Consider the following 21,762-nt stretch of genomic DNA (forward strand, 5'->3'; position numbering starts at 1 on the left):
CCCCCCTCCCCTCTTCTTTGGGGCAGCCCATCCAATTGTCTAATTCAAAACGGATCAGGCCTGTCGCAGCCATCTTTCCGTTTCTCCAGTTACCACACAGTATGGGAGGGGGAAGGGGAGGAGCTTGGAATGCAGACCAGCCAAAACAACCTCCTAGCCCTTGGGAATCAAGGTCATCTCAACAGGTGCTGGCCAGAGACTGGAAGAAGCTGCCAAGGAGACGCCAGAACACCTAATTGGACAATGTGACCTGGGACAACGAGGGAGGGAGTGATCTGTTCTTGAATTATACTGAAAACGCGGGAAATAATCAGCGCTGGTTTTGTATTCATCCGTGCCGAAATGATGTACTCAGTAAAACAATTCTTTGAGAAAGTAAAAAGTCTACGAGTTGCTGAATTGGTTGGGGTTCATCTGCAGGCCTGGATCCGGCATGCAGAATGCTTAGATCTAGCCCGCAAGGCCACCCTGAAAACAGGGAAAAATCGGTCCGCGGTGAATCTGCCAGTGAAAATGATGCTCAGGGAGACCGGGCCCAGGCTTCCCCAAGCTCCATTTTAGCTAGCAGAGGGCTACAGGCCCCCATTGTGGCCAAAAACAGAGCTCAGATTGGCTGCATGTGGCCCCTCCCAGCTCCGTTTTTGCTGGCAAAGGGCTGCAGGAGGTAATTGAGATGAAAACGGAGGTCAGCCTGGCCGCGTGTCTCTCCCCCCCCTTCCCTGGCTCTGTTTTCACTTGCAGAGGGCTGCAGGAGGCTGTTGTGATCAAAAATGGAGCTCGGATTGGCTGCATGCAGCCCCTCCCAGCTCCGTTTTTGCTGGCAAAGGGCTACAGGAGGTAATTGAGATGAAAACGGAGGTCAGACTTGCTGCATGTCCCCCCCTCCTCCCCCAACTCTGATTTCGCTTGCAGAGGGCTGCAGGAGGCTATTGTGGCCAAAAACGGAGCTCGGACTGGTTGCATGTGGCCCCTCCCAGCTGTGTTTTTGCTGGCAGACGGCTGCAGGAGGTAACTGAGGCCAAAAACGGAGCTCAGACTGGCCGCGTGTCCCCTCCCCCACCCCCCGGCTCTGTTTTTGCTTGCAGAGGGCTGCAGGATGTTGTTGCGGCTGAAAACAGAGCTCGGACTGGTCACGTGTGAGTTCCCCATCTCTGTTTTCACTGGCAGAGGGCTGCAGGAGGCTAATGTGGCCGAAAACGGAGCCTTGACGAGTGATGTCAAGCTGGCCATGCCCACCTTAGCCATGCTCCCTCCTCCCCCGAGGTCAAACCCAGCCCTGACGCAGCCTTCAATGAAATCGAGATTGACACCCCTGTTTCTACAGTCTCAACATTTTTTTTTATTTTTACACCTTCATGGTTTTGCTCTCCACAATCTTTCTAGGATCTCATTAAAACCAGGGCCCTTTCATGAAAGGCCGGGCCAAAACGAAAGCACGTTCCCCCCCCCCCATTGTTCTTCTTTTGACACATCCGTCTTCCCGCACACCTCCTCCCTGGGTTCAAAGATCCCCTCACTCACCTTTGGGCAGAGAACCTCGGTCTGCTGGATCATGATCAGAGCTGATGCAATCAAAGCCCCCTGACGCACGTAGTTGACAGGGTCGTTAGTCATCGGCTCCAACAAATTAATTGCTTCCTATCGGGTGGAGAGAGAGAGAGAAAGGAGAGGGATATTAACTTTATTTCTCTTTCAAGCGCCAGGCTTTCATCAGGATTATCCGATTAGGATCTTCAAGCAGGGCATGGTAGGGAGAAGCTGATGAGAGGGGCGCCCGAAAGGGCACTCGCGCGATAGGCGCTCTGAAGATCAAACATTTTAATTTCTCGAAACGAGGCTGGAACGAGTGTGAAGCAAGCAATTTGTTTCAGGTGAGAAAAACACTTAAAAAAAAATGCAGCTGCTCTTAAGGCTACTTCTGAGAAACGCCTTCCGTCACCAGTCCTCAATCTTTCCGGGAAGGGTCTATATATATATTTTAAGTTTTCTATTTTACACACATAAACACATCAACAAGAACAAACACATGACTTAAGACAACATAGGAACAATAAGTTCCATCATGTATCATACAGCAGTTCCGTATCGGTTTCTTTGCAGTTAGCGTTTTCCCTTTCTATAATTAGCTATTTATAACCAAATATTGTTTATCTATAATGTGCTATATATACATACAATTCCAGGTAAACTTTCACCTGGTTATTCTTTTTCTTTGCCAATCTTATACTATTGTTATTCCATTTAAGAGATTATAGAGTACAGTTTGGGTTGTATTATTTACCATCCCAAGCCTCTATTGTGACATCACCTTATTTTCTCTTTCTTTTCTCTCTCCCTTCCTTCTCTACTTCCTTCCTCCCTCCTCTCCTTCCCCTTCTTTCTTGCCTTACCTCTCTCCTACTCTTACCTTCTCTTTCCCCTCCTACTCTCCTTCTCTTTTTTCTCCCTTCCTCCCTCCTCTCCTTCTCTTACTCTCCCTTCTACCCACCTTTCCTTAACTCTTTCTTCTTCCCTTACCTGTCCTCCACACTTCCTCTTCCTTCCCTACTATCTCTCCTTCTCTTTCTCTCCCTTCCATCCTCCTCTCCTTTCCCTTCTTTCTTCCCTCTTTTCACTACTTCCCCGGGAAGGGTCTTCTTAATTATTACTTTTTTATATTTTTATTTTATTTTTGAATAGACACAAACAAAGACACAAAAAACAGCATAAAAACATATTCCAGTTACAAATTATAAAAAAGTGTGTCAATTGGTTACAAAGAACTTTCGTGCATCTCTTCCACAGTCATCATCTATAATCAATATCAAATTATATATTTTTCATCAAATATATATATATATATATATATATATATATATATATATATATATATATATATATATATATATATATATATATCACATCTCATCCTTCATATGACTATAGATGTTTTAACATCCCTTTATAATAAATATTCCAAAATTCAAAGCAAAAACACATAATGGCATTCCGTTGCCTATTTTCAATATCACCCAACAACATTCTATCTTTGTGAAACGTTCTAAATAATAATCAATTATGTTTGATAACAAAGTTTCTAAACCTCCTTTCTTAATCACTGTTTACAATTTATATCCAAATTCAATATTATAGGCTTTCATACATAACTAAGTTTCCAAACTTCCTTTCATGGTCACCATTTAAAATTTATACCAAATTTCCTCTTGTCGAACCAATATATATATGTATATATTATATCATTATAATGAGCCGAGGTGGCGCAGTGGTTAAATGCAGCACTGCAGGCTACTTCAGCTGACTACAGTTCTGCAGTTCGGCTGTTCAAATCTCACCGGCTGAGGGTTGACTCAGCTTTCCATCCTTCCGAGGTGGGTAAAATGAGGAGCCGGATTGTTGTTGGGGGCGATATGCTGACTCTGTAAACCGCTTAGAGAGGGCTGAAAGCCCTATGAAGCGGTATATAAGACTAACTGCTATTACTATTGCTATCATTATCAATTATTTATCTAACTATATCCATGATCAATCCAATTTCAATATTATAGGCCTTCATACATAACAAAACTTTCAAAACCTCCTTTCATGGTCACCATTTAAAAATTTATACCAAATTTTCTCTCGTCAAACCAATACATATATATACATTATATCATTATCATCTATCTAGCTATATCCATTATCACTTCATTTTTAACATAATGCTCTAATTTTAACTATTTAGCTAGTATTTTGTTAATAGTTTTCATGTCTCAACCTGTGTCTTTCCAGTAGTAGTAGAGTCTTATTTCTTTTGCCTTATGTGGGATTAATCTTCTGGTTATTTCCTTAATCAACTTTGTGTGGATTTCTCTTCGCACCTTGTTGCTTGTTGCATGTCTTATAAATTTTCGAAACCCTCCATCAGCTTCTTTAATCAGCTTATCTTTGGTTATCAGTAGTGCTTTTGTTAAAGATCCTCTCCTTAAATTCATCAATTCTTTTCTTTTTTCTCCTTCTGTACCTTGAAATCTGGGCTAGAGCTCCTTTTCATCTCTCTTCCCTTTCCATGTTGCATTCTTTCCATTTCCAACCACGCACAGATCACTGTCAATATCCACAGTTATTTTGCCTCTTTGTTCATTTTTCCCTTGGGTTTTTGAGACTCTAACCTCCACTTTTTCCATTAGCTGGTTATCTTCAATTTCATCAAATTTTGCTATATTACCATCTATATTTTCCAATTTCTTCTCAATTCTCTCTGATGTTTCTTTTTGAATTTCAAACATAATCTGTTGTAATGTTATGGTTTCTTCTTGGTATTGTGTCACTGTCCAATTTATAAACACTGCCACTCGAGTTGGAAAACAAAGCTTTGTTTTTCACTTCTCTCTCGCTGTCAAAAAGACATCCAAAGGGCACCTACATAAACAACCCATCTTATCTCTCTGCAAGCTAAAACCTTTGAAGTGCAAGTCAAAATGATCAAAGAAAAGAGAGAGAAAAATATTTCCAGAACTCAGCCTCCAACCTCCAAGTGGCAGTGTAACTTCTTTTCCTTCTGATGTTACTGCTCTCTTTATATTCCTTTTATATCCTCTTTATATTCCAAGCTTAAAAGAAACAAGGCTCTTAAATGGAACAAAAGAAAAAGAAAAAAAACCCATCCAAGCCAGTATTGTGAAAATTATATTAAAAAAAGATTTAATCCATCGGTAAAAAAAAGTAGTAGAAGAAAAGCCAATACTTTCACTTTAAGAAGTAGTTCCATCCATAGAAGACAATTAAAAAAAAGAATAACACACTGTCCAAAATAGCGTAAATTCGCCGCTTATTTTTTCTTTTCTTTACAAGTTTAATTTGGCTTAATCATTTTTGGGCAGTCTCTTTTGTAAAAATAAAATTTCCTCACCAGATGGACACACTTTCTCTTTCCGCTTTCTTCCGGTTGCGGAGCTGTCCCGACTCCAATGGGGCTGCATTTCTATCGCCGGCTAGAAGAGATTCTCTTGGATCAATCAGGGACTTTGCGATGTCCCTGAGATCAGCAAGATGTACTCTTCCCTGTCACCGTCTCTTCGGGACGGTTTAGGTCCAGATGGACCATCCAGTGCTAAAAGTATTGGCTGCGATCTTGGAGCTCCGAGATCGCACGTTCATATCGTCGCAACATCAGCTCCTTTCTCCTTCTTAATTAAACAGTTAACGAAGGGTAGAGATGGTTTTGGTCCAGTGGTGAATGCACCAGGTTTGAAAGCAGGAGATGGCAAGTTCTAGTCCCTCCTTAGTGGGAAAGCCAGCTAGGGGACTGTTCTGACCCCCCTCGTCCCATACCAACACACTCCAAGCCAAAGATAAGTTACAGCATTTAATTAACAGACAGACAGGTCCTTGGCAGCAAACCGGCACAGACAAGCTTGGGCAGCAATCCAGCACAGATAAGCCGTGGCAGCAATCCAGCCTGCCAAGCTCACCATAATGTTCTCCAACATTAGTTCCTACGTTGACTTCTGCAAGAGGGCCGTGTGCACAAGCAGTCCTTTTATAGTCTGGAGAGGAGCCTAATGCCCACCAGCTGAGTGCAATTACCTCCTGTAAATGCGCAACTGTTCCTGACACCTATTAGCTCTTCGGTGCCGGGCATCCAGGAACAACTCACTGCTGGTGTCCAGATCACTCTCCCTTCTCTCCTCCCCACTGGTCAGAGGCTCAGGTGCCTCCTGGTGGCCAACCAGCCTCTCTGCGCCCTGCTCGGAGTCGGAACCCTGTTCAGGGTCCTCCACATCCTCCAGAGCCGAATCATAGGGCCCCTCATTGTCGGAGTCTGGTGGCAGCTCCAACGGCTCCTGCTGGGCCACAACAGGGGACTTTGGGTCAATCACTGGGAGATGGTGAGTTGTAGTTCCACCTAGCTGGGTGACTTGGGCCAATCACCAGGAGACTTGGAGTTTTAGTTCTGCCTTAAGCAGGAAAGCCAGCTAGGTGACTTTGGGACAATCACTGGGAGATGATGAGTTGTAGCTCCATCTTAAGCAGGAGACTGTGAATTCTAGTCCTGACTCTGGAAGGAAAGCCAGCTAGGTGACTTTGGGCCAATTGCTGGGAGATGATAAGTTGTAGCTCCATCTTAAGCAGGAGACTGAGAGTTCTAGTCCTGCCTTAGGCAGGAAAGCCAGCTGGGTGACTTTGGGCCAGTCCCTCTCTCTCAACCTAATCCACCTCACAGGGGTGTTGTTACTGCGGGGAAAAATAGGAGGAGGAAACAATATTAGGTATGTTTGCCACCTCGAGTTATTTAGAAAAATAATAAAGGTAGCTCCATCCATCTTCAAAATTGATAAACACTGGTCTTGGGCCAGCTAATGAACTCGTAGGTTAAGTAAAACGCAAATGCCACGGATGGATCAAAGCTTTTTAATGGCTTTCTTCTCCCCTCCCTGAGCTCTCCGACACTTTCCTTCTCATTATGCAAAAATTACCTTTTATAAGCGGGGTTGCATTGGTGTGCATTTAGAGGTCCTGACCCAAACTCTTTTGAAGAGAGGAAGGAGGGGGATGGGAGCCCCTCTTGAGTCCAGCTAAAACCTTAACATGATTTCCAGGCCTTCAAGTTCTAACATATTAAACTCAGCCTTGGCTATATGTTGATGTAAGGAGACCCACTGATATAAACATGAGCTCAAGCGCTTTTTTATTTCAGAAATAAACAATAAAAGTGCAAAACTCCAGCCAGGCAGGTTGTTATCCCGGCTGCATAAAGTTACAGAGAGACAAAGCAGACTCGAGCTAAAACTATTGCCCCTTTTATGTCCAGTAAAGGAAAATATCGAGACAGGAAATCAATATCGTTTCTGGGCTTTCTCTAGACTCTGCTCCCCCCAAAGAGGAATGTCTAAAAGCTGAAGATTTTTCAAGAAACCATCAAGCCAAAGAATGCCTCTCTTGGATAAATAAAAATTAGTTCTTGCATAAGCGGTAACCACAAAATAATTCAAGAAAATGACAGGGAACAAACTTTAGATCAATATTTCTCACTTTTAAGCAACTTTAACGGGTGTGCAGAGCACATCACGAGAAAGGCGGGGTAAGATGAATCACAAATTGGAATTAAGATTGCCGGGAGAAATATCAACAAACCTCAGATTTTCAGAGGATACCACTCGAATGGCAGAAAGTGAAGAGTAACTAAAGAGCCTCTTGATGCGGGCAAAGGAGAAGAGTGCAAAAGTTGGCTTGAAACTCAACATTAAGAAAACTAAGATCATGGCATCCGCCCCTCTCAATTCTTAGCAAATAGATGGGGAAGAAATGGAGGGAGTGACAGATTTTATTTCCCTGGGCTCCAAGATCACCGCAGATGGGGACGGCAGCCAAGAAATTAAGAGATGCTCCTGGGGAGGAAAGCGATGGCAAATCTAGACAGCAGACTAAAAAGCAGAGACATCACTGTGCCAACAAAATTGTGTATAGTCAAGGGTACGGTTTTCCCACTCGCAATGGATGGCTGTGAAGGTTGGACCATAAGGAAGGCTGAGCACCAAAGAATGGAGGCCTTTGAACTCTGGTGCTGGAGAAGATTCCTGCGGGTCCCTTGGACTGCAAGGCCATCCAACCGTTCAGTCCCGGAGGAGATCAATCCTGACTGCTCTTTAGAAGGCCGAATCCTGAAGAGGAAACTCAAATCCTTTGACCACCTAAGGAGAAGGAAGAAGGACTCCCTGGAGAAGAGCCTCATGCTGGGAACGATGGAGGGCAAGAGAAGAAGGGGACGACAGAGAAGGAGGTGGCTGGATGGAGTCACCCAAGCAGCCGGCCTGAGCTTCAATGGACTCCAGGGGATGGGAGAGGACAGGAAGGCCTGAAGGAACGTTGTCCATGGGGTCGCGATGGGTCAGACATGACTTTGCAACTCCTATCTATCTATCTATCTATCTATCTATCTATCTATCTATCTATCTATCTATCTATCTATCTATCTCAAGTACTTTGGCCACCTAAAGAGAAGGTAGGACCCACTGGAGAAGAGCCTCATGCTGGGAACGATGGAGGGCAAAAGAAGAAGAAGGGGACGGCAGAGAAGGAGGTGGCTGGATGGAGTCACCCAAGCAGCCGGCCTGAGCTTCAATGGACTCCAGGGGATGGGAGAGGACAGGAAGGCCTGAAGGAACATTGTCCATGGGGTCGCGATGGGTCAGACATGACTTTGCAACTCCTATCTATCTATCTATCTATCTATCTATCTATCTATCTATCTCAAGTACTTTGGCCACCTAAAGAGAAGGTAGGACCCACTGGAGAAGAGCCTCATGCTGGGAACGATGGAGGGCAAAAGAAGAAGAATGGGACGACAGAGAATGAGATGGCTGGATGGAGTTACCGAACCAGTCGGCGTGAGCTTCAATGGACTCTGGGAGATGATAGAGGACAGGAAGGCCTGAAGGAACGTTGTCCATGGGGTCACAATGGGTTAGACAAGACTTCGCAACTAACAACAAGCAGCGTGGACTTCAAGTCCCAGAATTCCCCAGCCAGCATAAACTAGAACTATCATTTCTTTGAAATGCATCCAATGGAGTTTGTCAGAGCTGGGACGAAAATACTAAACAAATATAACTTCGACTTACAAAGGCCAACTTGGGTGCCGTGGTAGTCCTAACATATGACCACAATCGAGCCCAAAATGTTTGTCGCTAAGTGAGCCATTTGTTGTGAAAGTTTTGCCCCATCTTATGACCTTTCTTGCAACAATTGTTAAGTGAATCACTGCAGAGGTTAAGTTAATAAGACTGGGCCATGTGACCCCAGGACAATGAGAACCGTCATAAATATGAGTCAGCTGCCAAGCATCTTAATTTTGATCATGTGACCAAGGGGATGCTGCAATGGTCATAAGTGTGAAAATGGTCATAAGTCACTTTATTCAGTGCCATTGTAACTTTGAACAGTCACTTAACGAACTGTTGTAAGTCGAGGACTGCCTGCACATCTGTCTGGCATTTTGTTGCAAGTCGTTGCATATGAAAATGGGTGGCAAATTAATTTAGTAATAATAATAAGTAAAAAATAGTCGTATTTTTTACATATCGACCAGTGGATTAGACACAACCAAGCTGCTAAATTAATCCACTGGTCATTATGTAAAAAATACGACTTACCTGTATTTGAAAAGCCATGGGAACATAAAGTGGAAAAAGTTATTGAAAATGAGAAGGTGAAGATCTTGTGGGACTTTCGAATAGAGACGGATCGTCACTTGGAACACAACACGCCAGATCTCAGTTGTCGAAAACCAAAACATACAATTTATTGATATCATGGTTCCAGGAGACCCCAGAATAGAAGTAAAAGGAGTGGGAAAAAATCATGAAATATCAAGACCTGGCCATCGAAACTACACGATTATGGATGAAACATGTAACAGTGATACCCATTGTCATCGGGGCACTTGGTACCATGTCCAAGAATTTTATAAAACACATCACGAAATTGCAGCTTTCTGCAAAAACACCAGCGGAACTGCAAAAAACTGCACTGCTCGGAACATCGCATATTTTTAAAAGGTACTTGGTTGATACCTACAATGCTGGCAGCAACCCATTATCAACCATTAGCACCAGTCAATGGTATTTGTGATGCATTACTGAATATTCAGTTGGCTGAGTTTCATATTTAATAAATAAAGTAAATAATAATAATAAATGTCAATAATATTTGTGATACATTTTTAAATGTTCAGTTGACTTCAGTTTCATGATTAATGAAGTATATAATAATATACGTCAATAATTGTGATACATTTTTAAATGTTCAGTTGACTGAGTTTCATGCTTAATGAATAGAAGTTTATAATAATAAATAAATCTTGTGCCAGCTGCTTTCATTAACCCAGCTTTTCTGCCTCCCTGCAGATGTTCCCTCCCATCGTCCTCAAGGAGATGATGGTTTATGGCGCAGGAATTCAAGCTGACATCCATGCCCTCAGCAAGGGGTGCTGGGGTTTGATTCCAAACCTCAGAGCGGGGTGACCTTGGGCCAGTCACTTTCTCTCCGCCCTAGGAAGTAGGCAATGGCAAAGGACTTCCAAAATCTCGAAAGAAAACAGCAGGGTCTTATCCAGGCAGTTGCCAGAAGTCAATACTGACTCAAAGGCACCCTCCAAAAGAAATAATAATAATATTCTTCAATTTAGAAATGTTTTTTTAGGAGGTATTTTGTAAAAATGGCCACAATTATATATAATCATTTTGCTTTATCCACAGTCAGGACATCTAGTGGTTAAGGCACCAGGCTAGAAAACAAAAGGATGTGAGTTAGAGTGGGGAGGGAGAGAGAGAGGGAAAGAGGGGAGGGGGAGAGAGGGAGAAAGACAGAGAGGGAAAGGGGGGAGAGGCGGAGGCTGAGCTGTCCATCAGGACCCAGATGGGGAGTCAACAGCCCCCAGGTCCCGAGGTAGCTGATGAGGAAGAGATGGAACAGCTGAGCCCAGTGCCTGGCACACTGAAGTACCTGAAGGCAGAGGAGAGGAGAGCAATGGAAATCTATGGGCCGGTCCTTAGGAAGGAAGAGTCACCGCTGCTAGCGAAGCCCCACCCTAGGGATAAAAGGCAGGGGGCGGAGATGAATAGATGTGGCAGACAATTATCCCGGTCGGCCAGATTTGTCAGCCCGCGAGAGAAAACTGTTTGCCGGGGCTGCCGGCATTCCTAATCAAGGAATCTTTTGAGTTCACGTCAGAGGATTTGTCATATTTGGGGAGAAGGGTCAGAACGGTGAAATTGGGCCCATCACCAGATGACGGTGAGTTCTAGTTGCCTTTAGCCATGAAAGCTGGTTCGGTGACTTTGGGCCAATTAGCAGCAGCAGGTGAGTTGGAGTCCCGCCTTAGGCAGGAAAGCCAGCTCGGTGTCTTTGAGCCAATCGCCAGGAGACTGTGAATTCTAGTTCCACCTTAGCCATGAAAGCCAGCTGGTGGCCTTGGGCCAGACCGCCTCTCTCTGCCCAACCCAGAGGGTTGTTGTTGGGTAAATACAAGGAGGAAGGTGTACTGGATATACTTGCCACTGTCAACATAAAGCATTTATCAAGTCGGCATGGTGAAGAAAGGGTGGGGGGGAACGCATTCCGCGCACGCCTTCGGCTAGAGTGGGATCTCCGATTACTACAGCAGGCTTGGGAGGTGTGCACCTCGTTGGAGAATGTGATTTATGACACAGACTGAGGGGAGGGAAGAAACAGGGGCTTAGAGATTTAGATCTGACTGCAATGGGGTATTGCCGAAATGGTGTTCCTATTAAATGACTGGCTTTCTTCTGAATTTTGGCTCGAGGCTCATGAATTAATGAGGGCATCTTTCGGAAACCTGACAGCCGCCTTGTGTTATTTGCAAAAATAAGAAAAAGTGTGATACAAGCAAACAAAATAAATACTCCAGTTCTTGGAACTTTAGTGGAAAAGACAAGAAATGCAGTTTGGCTGCACCTAGCATTACCTTGTTTCCTGTCCCAGCGCAACAGATCCCCAAAGCCATCGCTGCTCCGTAACGGACATGCGGGTTGTAACTTTCGGACAACAAGGAAACAACACTTGGACATTGTTCAGGAGTCCTAAACAGGAAAAAGGAAGAGCATAATGAAGGTTTTTATTACTGAAGAGAACACAAAGGAACGTTCTTTACAAGCCAAAAAGATTGTTATCTTTATAAACACGGTATCTTTATACAATCTTAGGTGGTATAAACAGAGGCGTAGAATCAAGATCACATGAAATATTAGTGCCACTTTACCCTAGTAATCTGTGAATACTGCAACCAATTTTGGTCACATTACAAAAAAGATGTTGAGACTTTGGAATAAGTACGGAGAAAAATGTTGCGGCCCGCCAGCACAACTGGCAGAAGATTCGGAGAGTGAGGAGGAAGATGGGCCAGTCCTGGAGTCTGGGGAAGGCTCGGAAGAGGGTTCGGAGGCAGAGAGGGGGCCAGGGCCGTCTGACAGTTATCAGCTGCCTTCAGAGTCAGACATCAGTGAGGCGGAAGAACAGCTGGAGCCTGTTCCTAGTGTGCGCATAGTTGCCAGACGAAGGGAACAGCTAAAGAACAGGGGTCGACTTGGGAGTTAGAAGGGACATTAGACCCGTGATGGCAAACTTGTGGCCCGCGGAGCCATTTGTTAGGGCACGCGAGGTATTGCTCTAGTGTGCATGCGTGTGCTGGCCAGCTGACTCTGGCCTTCTTTAAAGGCAGTTTTTCGCCGTCCGGAGGCTTCCCTGAATCCTCTGGAGGGCGAAAACTTGCCCTACGAGCAAACTGGAAGTCCGTTCTCAAAGTTCTGGTTTGCCCAGAGGGCCAGTTTTTCACGCTCCGGGGGCTTCAGGGAGAGGGAGGCTGTTTTCGCCCTCCCCAGGCTCCTATAAAGCCTCTGGAGCAGTGTTTCTCAACCTTGGCCACTTGAAGATGTCTGGACTTCAATTCCCAGAATTCCCCAGCCAGCGAATGCTGGCTGGGGAATTCTGGGAGTTGAAGTCCAGACATCTTCAAGTGACCAAGGTTGAGAAACACTGCTCTGGAGCCTAGGGAGGGAGAAAAAAGTGTGCCAAAAGCAGGGGAGGGAGCAATGGTTACGCGTCCATGCACCCACGGGGGAGCCCACGCAGACGCACTGGGGTCACGCGCATAGCATTATGCGTTTGGGCATGCCTGCACATGACCCCCCCCCCCTGCGCTCCCCCCCCGCTTTTGGCACGCGATCCAAAAAAGGTTAGCCATTAGCATATTACACTGTTACTTATCTGAAATGGTATATAGGATCTCGTGCTTCAGGAGGGGGTTGGACTAGAAGACCTCCAAGGTCCCTTCCAGCTCTATTCTATTCTGGATATATTCTGGAAAGGGCCGGATAAAATATTCTCGCCCCCACCCAAAACAAAAACCAAAAACCAAAGACACCCATGAAGCTTGGCTCTTTCTGCTCTCTCTTTGAGAAGGAACTCGGAGTAGGAATGTAAATAAGGAGGAGAAGAGGGCAGAGTTGACAAGCTGGGATGGGTGGTTTTTTTTTTTTTTTTAACTGAAGGCAGCTCAGGTATGAAGGCTATAAACGCCCCGCGCAAAGCCATTTGTCACCTTGTTCTCAAACAAAGCTCAAAAGTTGGCAAAAAAAGAGAGAGAGAGAGAAACCTGTTATAAACACACAAGGCGTTGAATAAATGAACCCGAAAATTAAAGGAGAAACGTATGTTTTAAGGCCCACATGCCAACACATTGGTACTGCCCTGGGCATTGGTTCAAATCGCAGATGCCTAGGAAAAAGATGAATAGTCAAATTTTTAATTGTTTTTTTTTTCCTCCCTGAAGACAAGCTCATCCATCAGAATCGGTATCTGCCCACAATTAAAATGAATATACTGCCAAGGCTATTGTACGTATTCCAGACAATTCCATTAAAATTGGAAAAGTAATATTTTGAAGAACTGAATAATACATAAATACATTTGGCAAGGGGAAAAAAAGCAAGAATTGGTCTGAAAATGATGCAAGATATAAGGATTTGGGTATACCTACACCCGTGAAAATACCTACACCCGTGAAAATCTACGAAAACACACACACACAGCCAATAATTAAAGGGAGACTAGTATAGATCTATTTCAAGCTATTTAGCTCTCATCAGCTAGCCATACCCTTGCTGGGATTTGAACTTGGGCTATTTTACGTGTTAGGCACGTTATAATAACCTCTAAGCCGCAAGCTCTCCTCCCTTATCATATATATATATATTCATATATTCATACATATATATTCATACATATATATTCATACATATATATTCATACATATACACACACACACACATATATACACACACACACACACACACACACACATACATACATAGCTGGATGCCCGTGCTTCACGATGAAATCATCGGGCTATACAGGAGAAATTGGCTCACTGGTGTGGCTGGTGATTGAAACACATAAGGAAATGTTGCTCCCACTGCCTTGAGTCCGGAAGCAGTTCCATAGGTGGAAGGCGTAGACATTTTGGTGAGGTACCAACATTTAGTACTGTAAGGAGCCCCAGACCTCCTGAGTGAAGGAGTGGAACGTCTGCCAGTTTGAACTGAGGTAACGGAATGTGAGGCAATTGGCAGTTGGAACAGAGTTCTTTTCAGGTGGGGAGGGAGAGTAGAATGTCGAACTCCTTAGCATCAGAGTTTGGTCATTTCGAAAAATCCTTTCTTAGCGAGCACCTAGAAGCCAAGAGGAACATACGTGCCAAATTTCAAGTTTGTAGGCTTTAGAAAATATACCAATATTCCTCAACTTACAACAGTTCATTTAGTGACTGTTTGAAGTTACGACATTGAAAAAAAGTGACATAACGGCAGTTTACCACACTTATGACCATTGCAGTATCTCCGTGATCAAAATTCAGGCACTTGGCAATCGACTCATATTTATGACCGTCGTAGTGTCCGTGGGGGCTCATGTGATCCCCTTTTGTGACCTCCTGGCAAGCAAAGTCAGACTGGGGAAGCCGGATTCACTTCACAACGATGTTACTAACATAACAACTGCGGCCATTTGCTTATCAACCGTGGCAAAGAACAGTCGTAAAATGGGGCAAAACTCTCAGTTGACAAATGTTTCACTTAGTGACAAAGGTTTTGGGCTCCATTGTGGTCGTAGATTGAGAGGCCCTGTATATATGATCCATTTGATTTGGAGCTACAGGTTGTTGAGTTGTGTTCGGGATCACATTGGAAAGGGCAACGAAGAAAAATAAAGGATTTTTGGATATTTTAATGGTAGAAGTTGGTGGGAATATATAAAGTAATCCCTCTTGGGGTTTTTTCCTTCATGCATTCCATATTGTGCCTGTAATTAATTTGTCTAAATGGATGGCTGGTCTGGTACTCACACGGTGTTAGGCCACACACAATGTCTCCAGCACAGGGTGATGGATGGAACTCACACCTCTATGGCTTATTTAACAAACCATTAATGAAAATTGTGCCTTACACATTTCTTCCTCTAAAGTTCAGGGAAGCTAGTCAGGGAAGTGCGAGAAAACGGCTTGTGTGAAATCAAAAGAGCCCCTCTCTGAGAAGTATGAACAATAAATATCAATCAATCTATCAATCTATCAATCTATCTATCATCTATCTATCAATCAATCATCTATCTATCTATCTATCTATCTATCATCAATCAATCATCTATCTATCTATCTATCTATCTATCTATCTATCTATCTATCTATCTACTTGACTTACTTGACTTAAGTCTTTAGCGTCGGTACGGCATCGCCAATCCCTTCGCTGTAGAGTCGCATGCATCCCGAATCAACGGGATCCATGATTCTAGGCTGAGTACTACTTGAGCTCGCCGGGCCCAAGAGTCGACAGAGCCCCTTCTGTTGGAAAACGGTGGGCACCTCGAGAAGGCAGGGGTTGTCTTGATAATGAGAGGCTATATTTTGCGCGTCAATTATCACTATCTATCATCTATCTACCACCACTATCTATCATCTATCTATCATCAATCAATCCAATCCAAATCAATCCAATCCCTCTCTCTCTCTTCTCTCTCTCTGTCTCTCTCTCCCCCTTCTCTTCTCTCTCTCTCTCTCTCTCTCTCTCTCTCTGTGTGTGTGTGTCTCTCGTTCTCTTCTCTCTCTCTCTTCTCTGTCTATCTGTCTATCTATCTGTCAATCTGTCTGTCTGTCTGTCTGTCTCTCTCTCTCTCTCTCCAGCAATTTTAATCAAACTTGGTATACAGAGGACTTACTCTCTGGAAACAAATACTGTGGGGCTAAGACACCCCAACACCCCTCAGGGGTGTATGTGTGTTTCTGTTAAGATACAGCCTGTTGTGCCTGAAAATGACAACCGTTTAAATAGGAGCCAGCCGTGGGCAGCAGCTGCCAAAAAAGCCAACACAGTTCTAGGCTGCATCAACAGAGGGAGAGAATCAAGATCACGTGAAGGGTTCATACCACTTTATAAGGCCTTGGAAAGGCCACACTTGGAATACGGCATTCAGTTTTGGTCGCCACAATGTAGAGAAGATGTGGAGACTCTAGAAAGAATGCAGAGAAGAGCAATCAAGATGAGGGGTTGAGGGGACTGGAGGATAAAAGATATGAAGAAAAGTTGCAGGAACTGGGTATGTCTAGTTTAAAAAAAAGAAGGACCAGGGGAGACATGATAGCAGTCTTCCAATATCTCAGGGGTTGCCCCAAAGAAGAGGGAGTCAAACTATTCTCCAAGGCACCTGAGGGCAGGACAAGAAGCAATGGGTGGAAACTAATCAAGGAGAGAAGCAACTTAGAACTGAGGAGAAATTTCATGATAGTTCAAACAATTAATCAGTGGAGTAACTTGCCTCCAGAAGCTGTGAATGCCCCAACGCTGTAAGCTTTTAAGAAGAGATTGGGCAACCATTTATCTGCAACAATATAGGGTTTCCTGCCTGAGCAGGGGGTTGGACTAGAAGACCTCCAAGGTCCCTTGCCAACTCTGTTCTTCTGTTAAATATCAATACTGGCTTTGGCTGTTAAATATTAACCAGCAAAACTTCCTCAGCACATCAGCCATATGTTGCAATGAATCGGATATGTGGGAAATTTTCTTTATTGTGCTTTCAGTTCAAGAACATATGTGCAAATACACAACCCGTAATTTTTTATTCATTTTTTTTGCTATGCAGCCATGGACCCGTTGAGCTATTCAATGTGCCTCAAGCTCCACAATTTTCCAGCTGATTAAACGGTTAAACACTGCACTTTTTTTTTTTTAAAAGACAAATATCTGGGAGAGAAATTTATCTCCCAGATCCCCTCAAAGTCTGCTTAAAACACGTAATTTAATGGAAGCATAGCCTGTTTCGTTTGGGTAGCGGAAGCAGTGAGCCCAACCTTAAAAAAATAAGAATGGAAATACAAGACTAGTCTTTCTAACACAGAAAAGATGCTGAGCTTGTCGATCAGAAAAGTCGGTGGTTCGAATCCCTAGCGCGGCGTAACAGAGGGAGCTCTCGTGACTTGTCCCAGCTTCTGGCCAACCTAGCAGATTGAAAGCATGTAAAAAATGCAAGTAGAAAAATAGGAGCCGCCTTTGGTGGGAAGGGAACAGTGTTCCGTGCGCCTTCGGTGTTGAGTCATGTTGGCCACATGACCACGGAAACGTCTTCGGACAGCGCTGTTTTTTCGGCTTTGAAACAGAGATGAGCACTGCCCCCTAGAGTCGGGAACGACTAGCATATTTGTGTGAAGGGAACCTTTACCTTTATCTTAAACAGACTGATACAAATTAGAATATAAATGTGATTGGATGCAGGAGCACAATATTCAGATACAACAGCAAAAGATGCATTTAGTAATTAGGGAGGAACTTAGTTCTTGACTTACAATATTTCGTTTAGTAACCGTTCGGAGTTACAGCAGCACTGAAAAAAGGGACTTATGACCATTCTTCACGCTATTGAACCTTTTGCTGCATCCCCAAATTCGGACGTCGGGCAACTGACTCGTATTTACGACGGCTGCAGTGTCTCGGGGTCAGGTGCCGAGGTGGCGCAGTGGTTAAATGCAGCACTGCAGGCCACTTCAGCTGACTGTTATCTGCAGTTCAGCGGTTCTAATCTCACCGGCTCAGGGTTGACTCAGCCTTCCATCCTTCCGAGGTGGGTGAAATGAGGACCCGGATTGTTGTTGGGGGCAATATGCTGGCTCTGTAAACCGCTTAGAGAGGGCTGAAAGCCCTAGGAAGCGGTATATAAGTCTAACTGCTATTGCTAACTTCTAGCAATAGCAATAGCAGTAGACTTATATACCGCTTCATAGGGCTTTAAGCCCTCTCTAAGCGGTTTACAGAGAGTCAGCATATTGCCCCCAACAACAATCTGGGTCCTCATTTTACCCACCTCGGAAGGATGGAAGGCTGAGTCAACCCTGAGCCTTCTATTGCTATTAAGGCAGAGGAAAAATTGGCCTTGCCAGCATGTGCGAAAACTCACACACACACAATGGAGCCGGGTGATTTGATTTGATTTTGCATTCCTGCCTCCTGTCTTTTACCCAAAGTAGCTGTTTTTCAGAGGCACGGATTAGAAAATTTGCTCCACCAAGATCCCTGCTTTAATTATTCCGTTCCTCCTTGGACATTGAAATGTTGTTATAAATCCTTCATTTAAGGCTCCCGCTGTTTTTTCTCCTCCCTGGGATTCACTTCCCGCTGACTTCTCTGAAACATGTTGATCTTTACCTATTGATTGGCCTCGTTAGTTTCTTTCCCGGCGTGAGACACGGCTAATTTTGTGGAAGGGTGCTCACGTTTGCCTATCCTCCTCGGTGTACGGAAGTCCACGTTAGGTGAGGTCTTTGGGGGTCTCTGAGTTTGGTTGTTTCCCTGCAGATGTTTTGTTACCCAACTAGGGAACACTGCAAAAGGGAGGAGGGGGAGGAAGACGACAACTGGCCTTCTCTGAAGCTGGTTGTTTTCTTGCAGACGTTTCATTACCCAACTAGGAAACATAATCAAGGCGAGGAGGAGGAGGAGGAGGAGGAGGGGAGATGATGTCTGTGGGATCCTTGGTGCTCTCTGGCCTTGGTTGTTTTCTTGGAGACGTTTCATGGCCTAAGAAGGTAATATCATCAGTGCTAGAATGATGATGGAGATTATGGAGGAGGAGGAGGAAGATAACGACTGCGGGGTCCTTGGTTTTCTCTGAACCTGATTGTTTTCTTGCAGATGTTTCATGGCCCAACTAGGGAACATCATCAATGCTAGAAGGGAGGAGGAGGAGGAGGAGGAGGAGGAGGAGCCCTTCATGGTATTGGACCTGGGTACTTGAGAGACCGCCTGCTGCCAATTACCTCCCAAAGACCCATTAGACACACAGGGTCGGCCTCCTCCGGGTGCCATCTACCAGCCAATGCCACCTGGCTACTACCCGGGGGAGGGCCTTCTCTGTGGCAGCTCCGGCCCTCTGGAATGAACTCCCTGCAGGGATTCGGACCCTCACCTCTCTCCAGGCCTTCTGAAAAGCCGTCAAAACCTGGCTTTGCTGGCAGGCCTGGGGGTGATGAGTTCCCCTCCCCTCTCGACATGTATGGTTGTGCGACTGTTGTCTACTTTTATTATTTGTATTTTGTCTTTTTATGTTCCCCTTTTTCCCCCTTGAATTGTTCGCTGCCCTGAGTCCTGCATACAAATAATAAAATTCTATTCTATTCTATTCTATTAGGAGGAGACGAGGAGGAGGATTAGGAGGAGGAGGAGGAGGAGAGGAGGAGGAGGAGGATTAGGAGGAGGAGGAGGAGGAGGAGGAGGAGGAGAAGGAGGAGGATTAGGAGGAGGAGGAGGAGGAGGAGACGAGGAGGAGGAGGATTAGGAGGAGGAGGAGGAGGAGGAGGAAGAGGAGGAAGAAGAGGAGGAGGAGGAGATGAGGAGGAGGAAGAGGAGGAGGAGGAGGAAGAGGAGGAGGAAGAGGAGGAGGAGGGAGGAGGAGGGAGGAGGAGGAAGATAACGACTGCGGGGTCCTTGGTTTTCTCTGAACCTGATTGTTTTCTTGCAGACATTTCATTACCCAACTAGGGAACATAATCAATGCAAGAGGGAGGAGGGAGGACAATGTCTGTGGGATCCTTGGTGCTCTCTGACCCTGGTTGTTTTCTTGTAGACGTTTCATGACCTAACTAGGTAATATCATCAGTGCTAGAATGATGATGGAGGAGGAAGACGACAACTGTGGGGTCTTTGGTCTTCTCTGAGCTTGGTTGTTTTCTTGCAGACGTTTCATTACCCAACTAGGGAACATAATCAATGCAAGAGGGAGGAGGAGGAGGATGGAAATGATGATGGTGTCTGTGGGATCCTTGATGCTCTCTGATCTTGGCTGTTTTCTTGCAGACGTTTCATTACCCAACTAGGGAACATCATCAGTGCTACAAAGGAATGGGATTTGCTCTCTTGGAAGGAGCTACCAACTCAGACAAGCAGTCTAATCAAGGAAACGCCAAGACCACTCTCACCAACACTTGACAGGACAAGCTACATAACACGAGAGCAAACCCCACTCCCTTCTAGCACTGAGGATGTTCCCTAGCTGGGCCATGAAACGTCTGCAAGAAAACTACCAAGCTCAGAGAACACCAGGGGCCCCAGATAACACGACCTCACAGGGCCTGTTATCGTGGGCGAAAGAGGAGATCTCGGGAGGAATATTGTATGTTTGCCACCTTGAATTATTTGTAAATATAATACAAGCAGGATAAAAATCAAATCAATCGCAATAATGCCCCATTTGCAAAAGTAGAGTCCTCGACTTATGACAATCGAGCCCCAAATTTCCATTTGCTAGGCACGGCAGCTGTTAAGTGAGTCCTGCCCCATTTTGACGAGCATTTTGCCAAGGTTGTTAAGTGAGTCGCTGCCGTGAAGTGAACCACGTGGTCGTTAAGCGAACCTGGCTTCCCCCATGGACTTTGCTTGCTGGAAACCAGCTGGGAAGGTCACCAATGGGGATCACGTCACTCGGGGACGCCGCAAACCATCACAAAGACGTGAGAGTTGCCAAGCCGCAGAATTTTGATGACAAAAATCAAATTTTTGATGCCAGGATCTCAGGGACGCTGCAACGCTCGTCGGCATAAAAACCCAAGTCCCTCTTTTTGCTGCTTCCAACGGTCACTAAGCGGATGGTTGCAAGACGAGGACTACCTGGAATATTCATTTATTCCCTGCTCCCGTGCGAAAAAGAATGCCTTTTTGGGCTCACTCATGGAAGGAGTGAGCGGAGGAGGACTGAAGTCTGCCTTTGCAGGCTGAAAAAGCCCCAAAGCCATGCCAGAAAACCACCCCAAGCAATCTGCACATTAAGGAAAATTAAAGGAGAGGGAGAGAAAAAGAGAAAGAGAGGAGAGGAGATGGAGAAAGAGGGAGGAGAGAAAGAGAAAGAGGGAGGAGAGGGAGAGAGAAAAAGAGTAAGAGAGAAAAAAGAGAGAGACGAATGGAGAGAGGGGGGAAAGAAAGACAGAGATAGAAAGAGGAGAGAATGGGGAAGAGAAGGCAGGGAGGGAAAGAGAGAGAGAGAGAGAGAGAGAGAAAGAAAAAGAGGGAAAGAGGAGTAGGGAGAAAGAAAGAGAGGTGTGGAGAGAGAGAAAAAAAATAGAGGGAAAGAGGGACAGGGAGAGAAAGAGGAGAGAAGGCAGGGAGAAAGAGGGAGAAAGAAAAAAGAGAGTAGAGAGAGAAAGAAAGGGAAAAAGAGAGAAAGAGAGAGAGGGAGAGAGAGGGAGAGAAAGAGGAGAGGAGGAGAGAGAGGGAAAGAAAAGAGAGTAGTAGAGAGAGAGAGAAAGAAGAGAAAGAGAAAGAAAGAGGGAAAGAGAGAGGGAAAGAGGAGGGAAGGCAGGGAGAAAGAGAGAGAAAGAAAAAAGAGAGGAGTAGAGAGAGAAAGGGAAAAAGAGAAAGAGAGAGAGGGAGAGAGAGGGAGAGAAAGAGGAGAGAGAGAAAGAAAAAGAGAGAGAGGAGTAGAGAGAGAAAGAAGAGAAAGAGAAAGAGAGGGGAAGAGAGAAAGAGGAGAGAAGGCAGGGAGAAATAGAGAGAAAGAAAAAAAGGGAGAGAGGAGTGGAGAGAAAGAAAGAGAGGAAAAAGAGACAGAAAAAGAGAGATGGACGGAAGTGGGAATCTCCACTGAATCTTTCCTAACTTTGCTCTGAATCTGCCGAGCTGGAAGCTCAGGGGAGCCAGTGAGTCAATCCACAGATGGAATAGGCTAGGCAGACAG

At 44.9% G+C, this 21,762-nt stretch overlaps 1 protein-coding gene across 1 annotated transcript in view; it reads right to left on the reverse strand.

Annotated features, from left to right (window-relative positions):
* Positions 1 to 450: 450 nt before the first annotated feature.
* LOC116513749 (26S proteasome non-ATPase regulatory subunit 1) overlaps positions 451 to 21,762 on the reverse strand; it is an 89,579-nt gene continuing 68,267 nt past the window's right edge. The window contains exons 17-19 of the mRNA XM_032224931.1: positions 11,465 to 11,579; positions 1,522 to 1,638; positions 451 to 468 (exon numbers count right to left, since the gene is read on the reverse strand). Coding sequence (XP_032080822.1) covers positions 451 to 468; positions 1,522 to 1,638; positions 11,465 to 11,579 — 250 coding nt within the window. The remainder of the gene's footprint in view (positions 469 to 1,521; positions 1,639 to 11,464; positions 11,580 to 21,762) is intronic.

This window comes from Thamnophis elegans, chromosome 10, assembly GCF_009769535.1.
Source record: "Thamnophis elegans isolate rThaEle1 chromosome 10, rThaEle1.pri, whole genome shotgun sequence".
NCBI classification, from domain to species: Eukaryota; Metazoa; Chordata; class Lepidosauria; order Squamata; family Colubridae; genus Thamnophis; species Thamnophis elegans.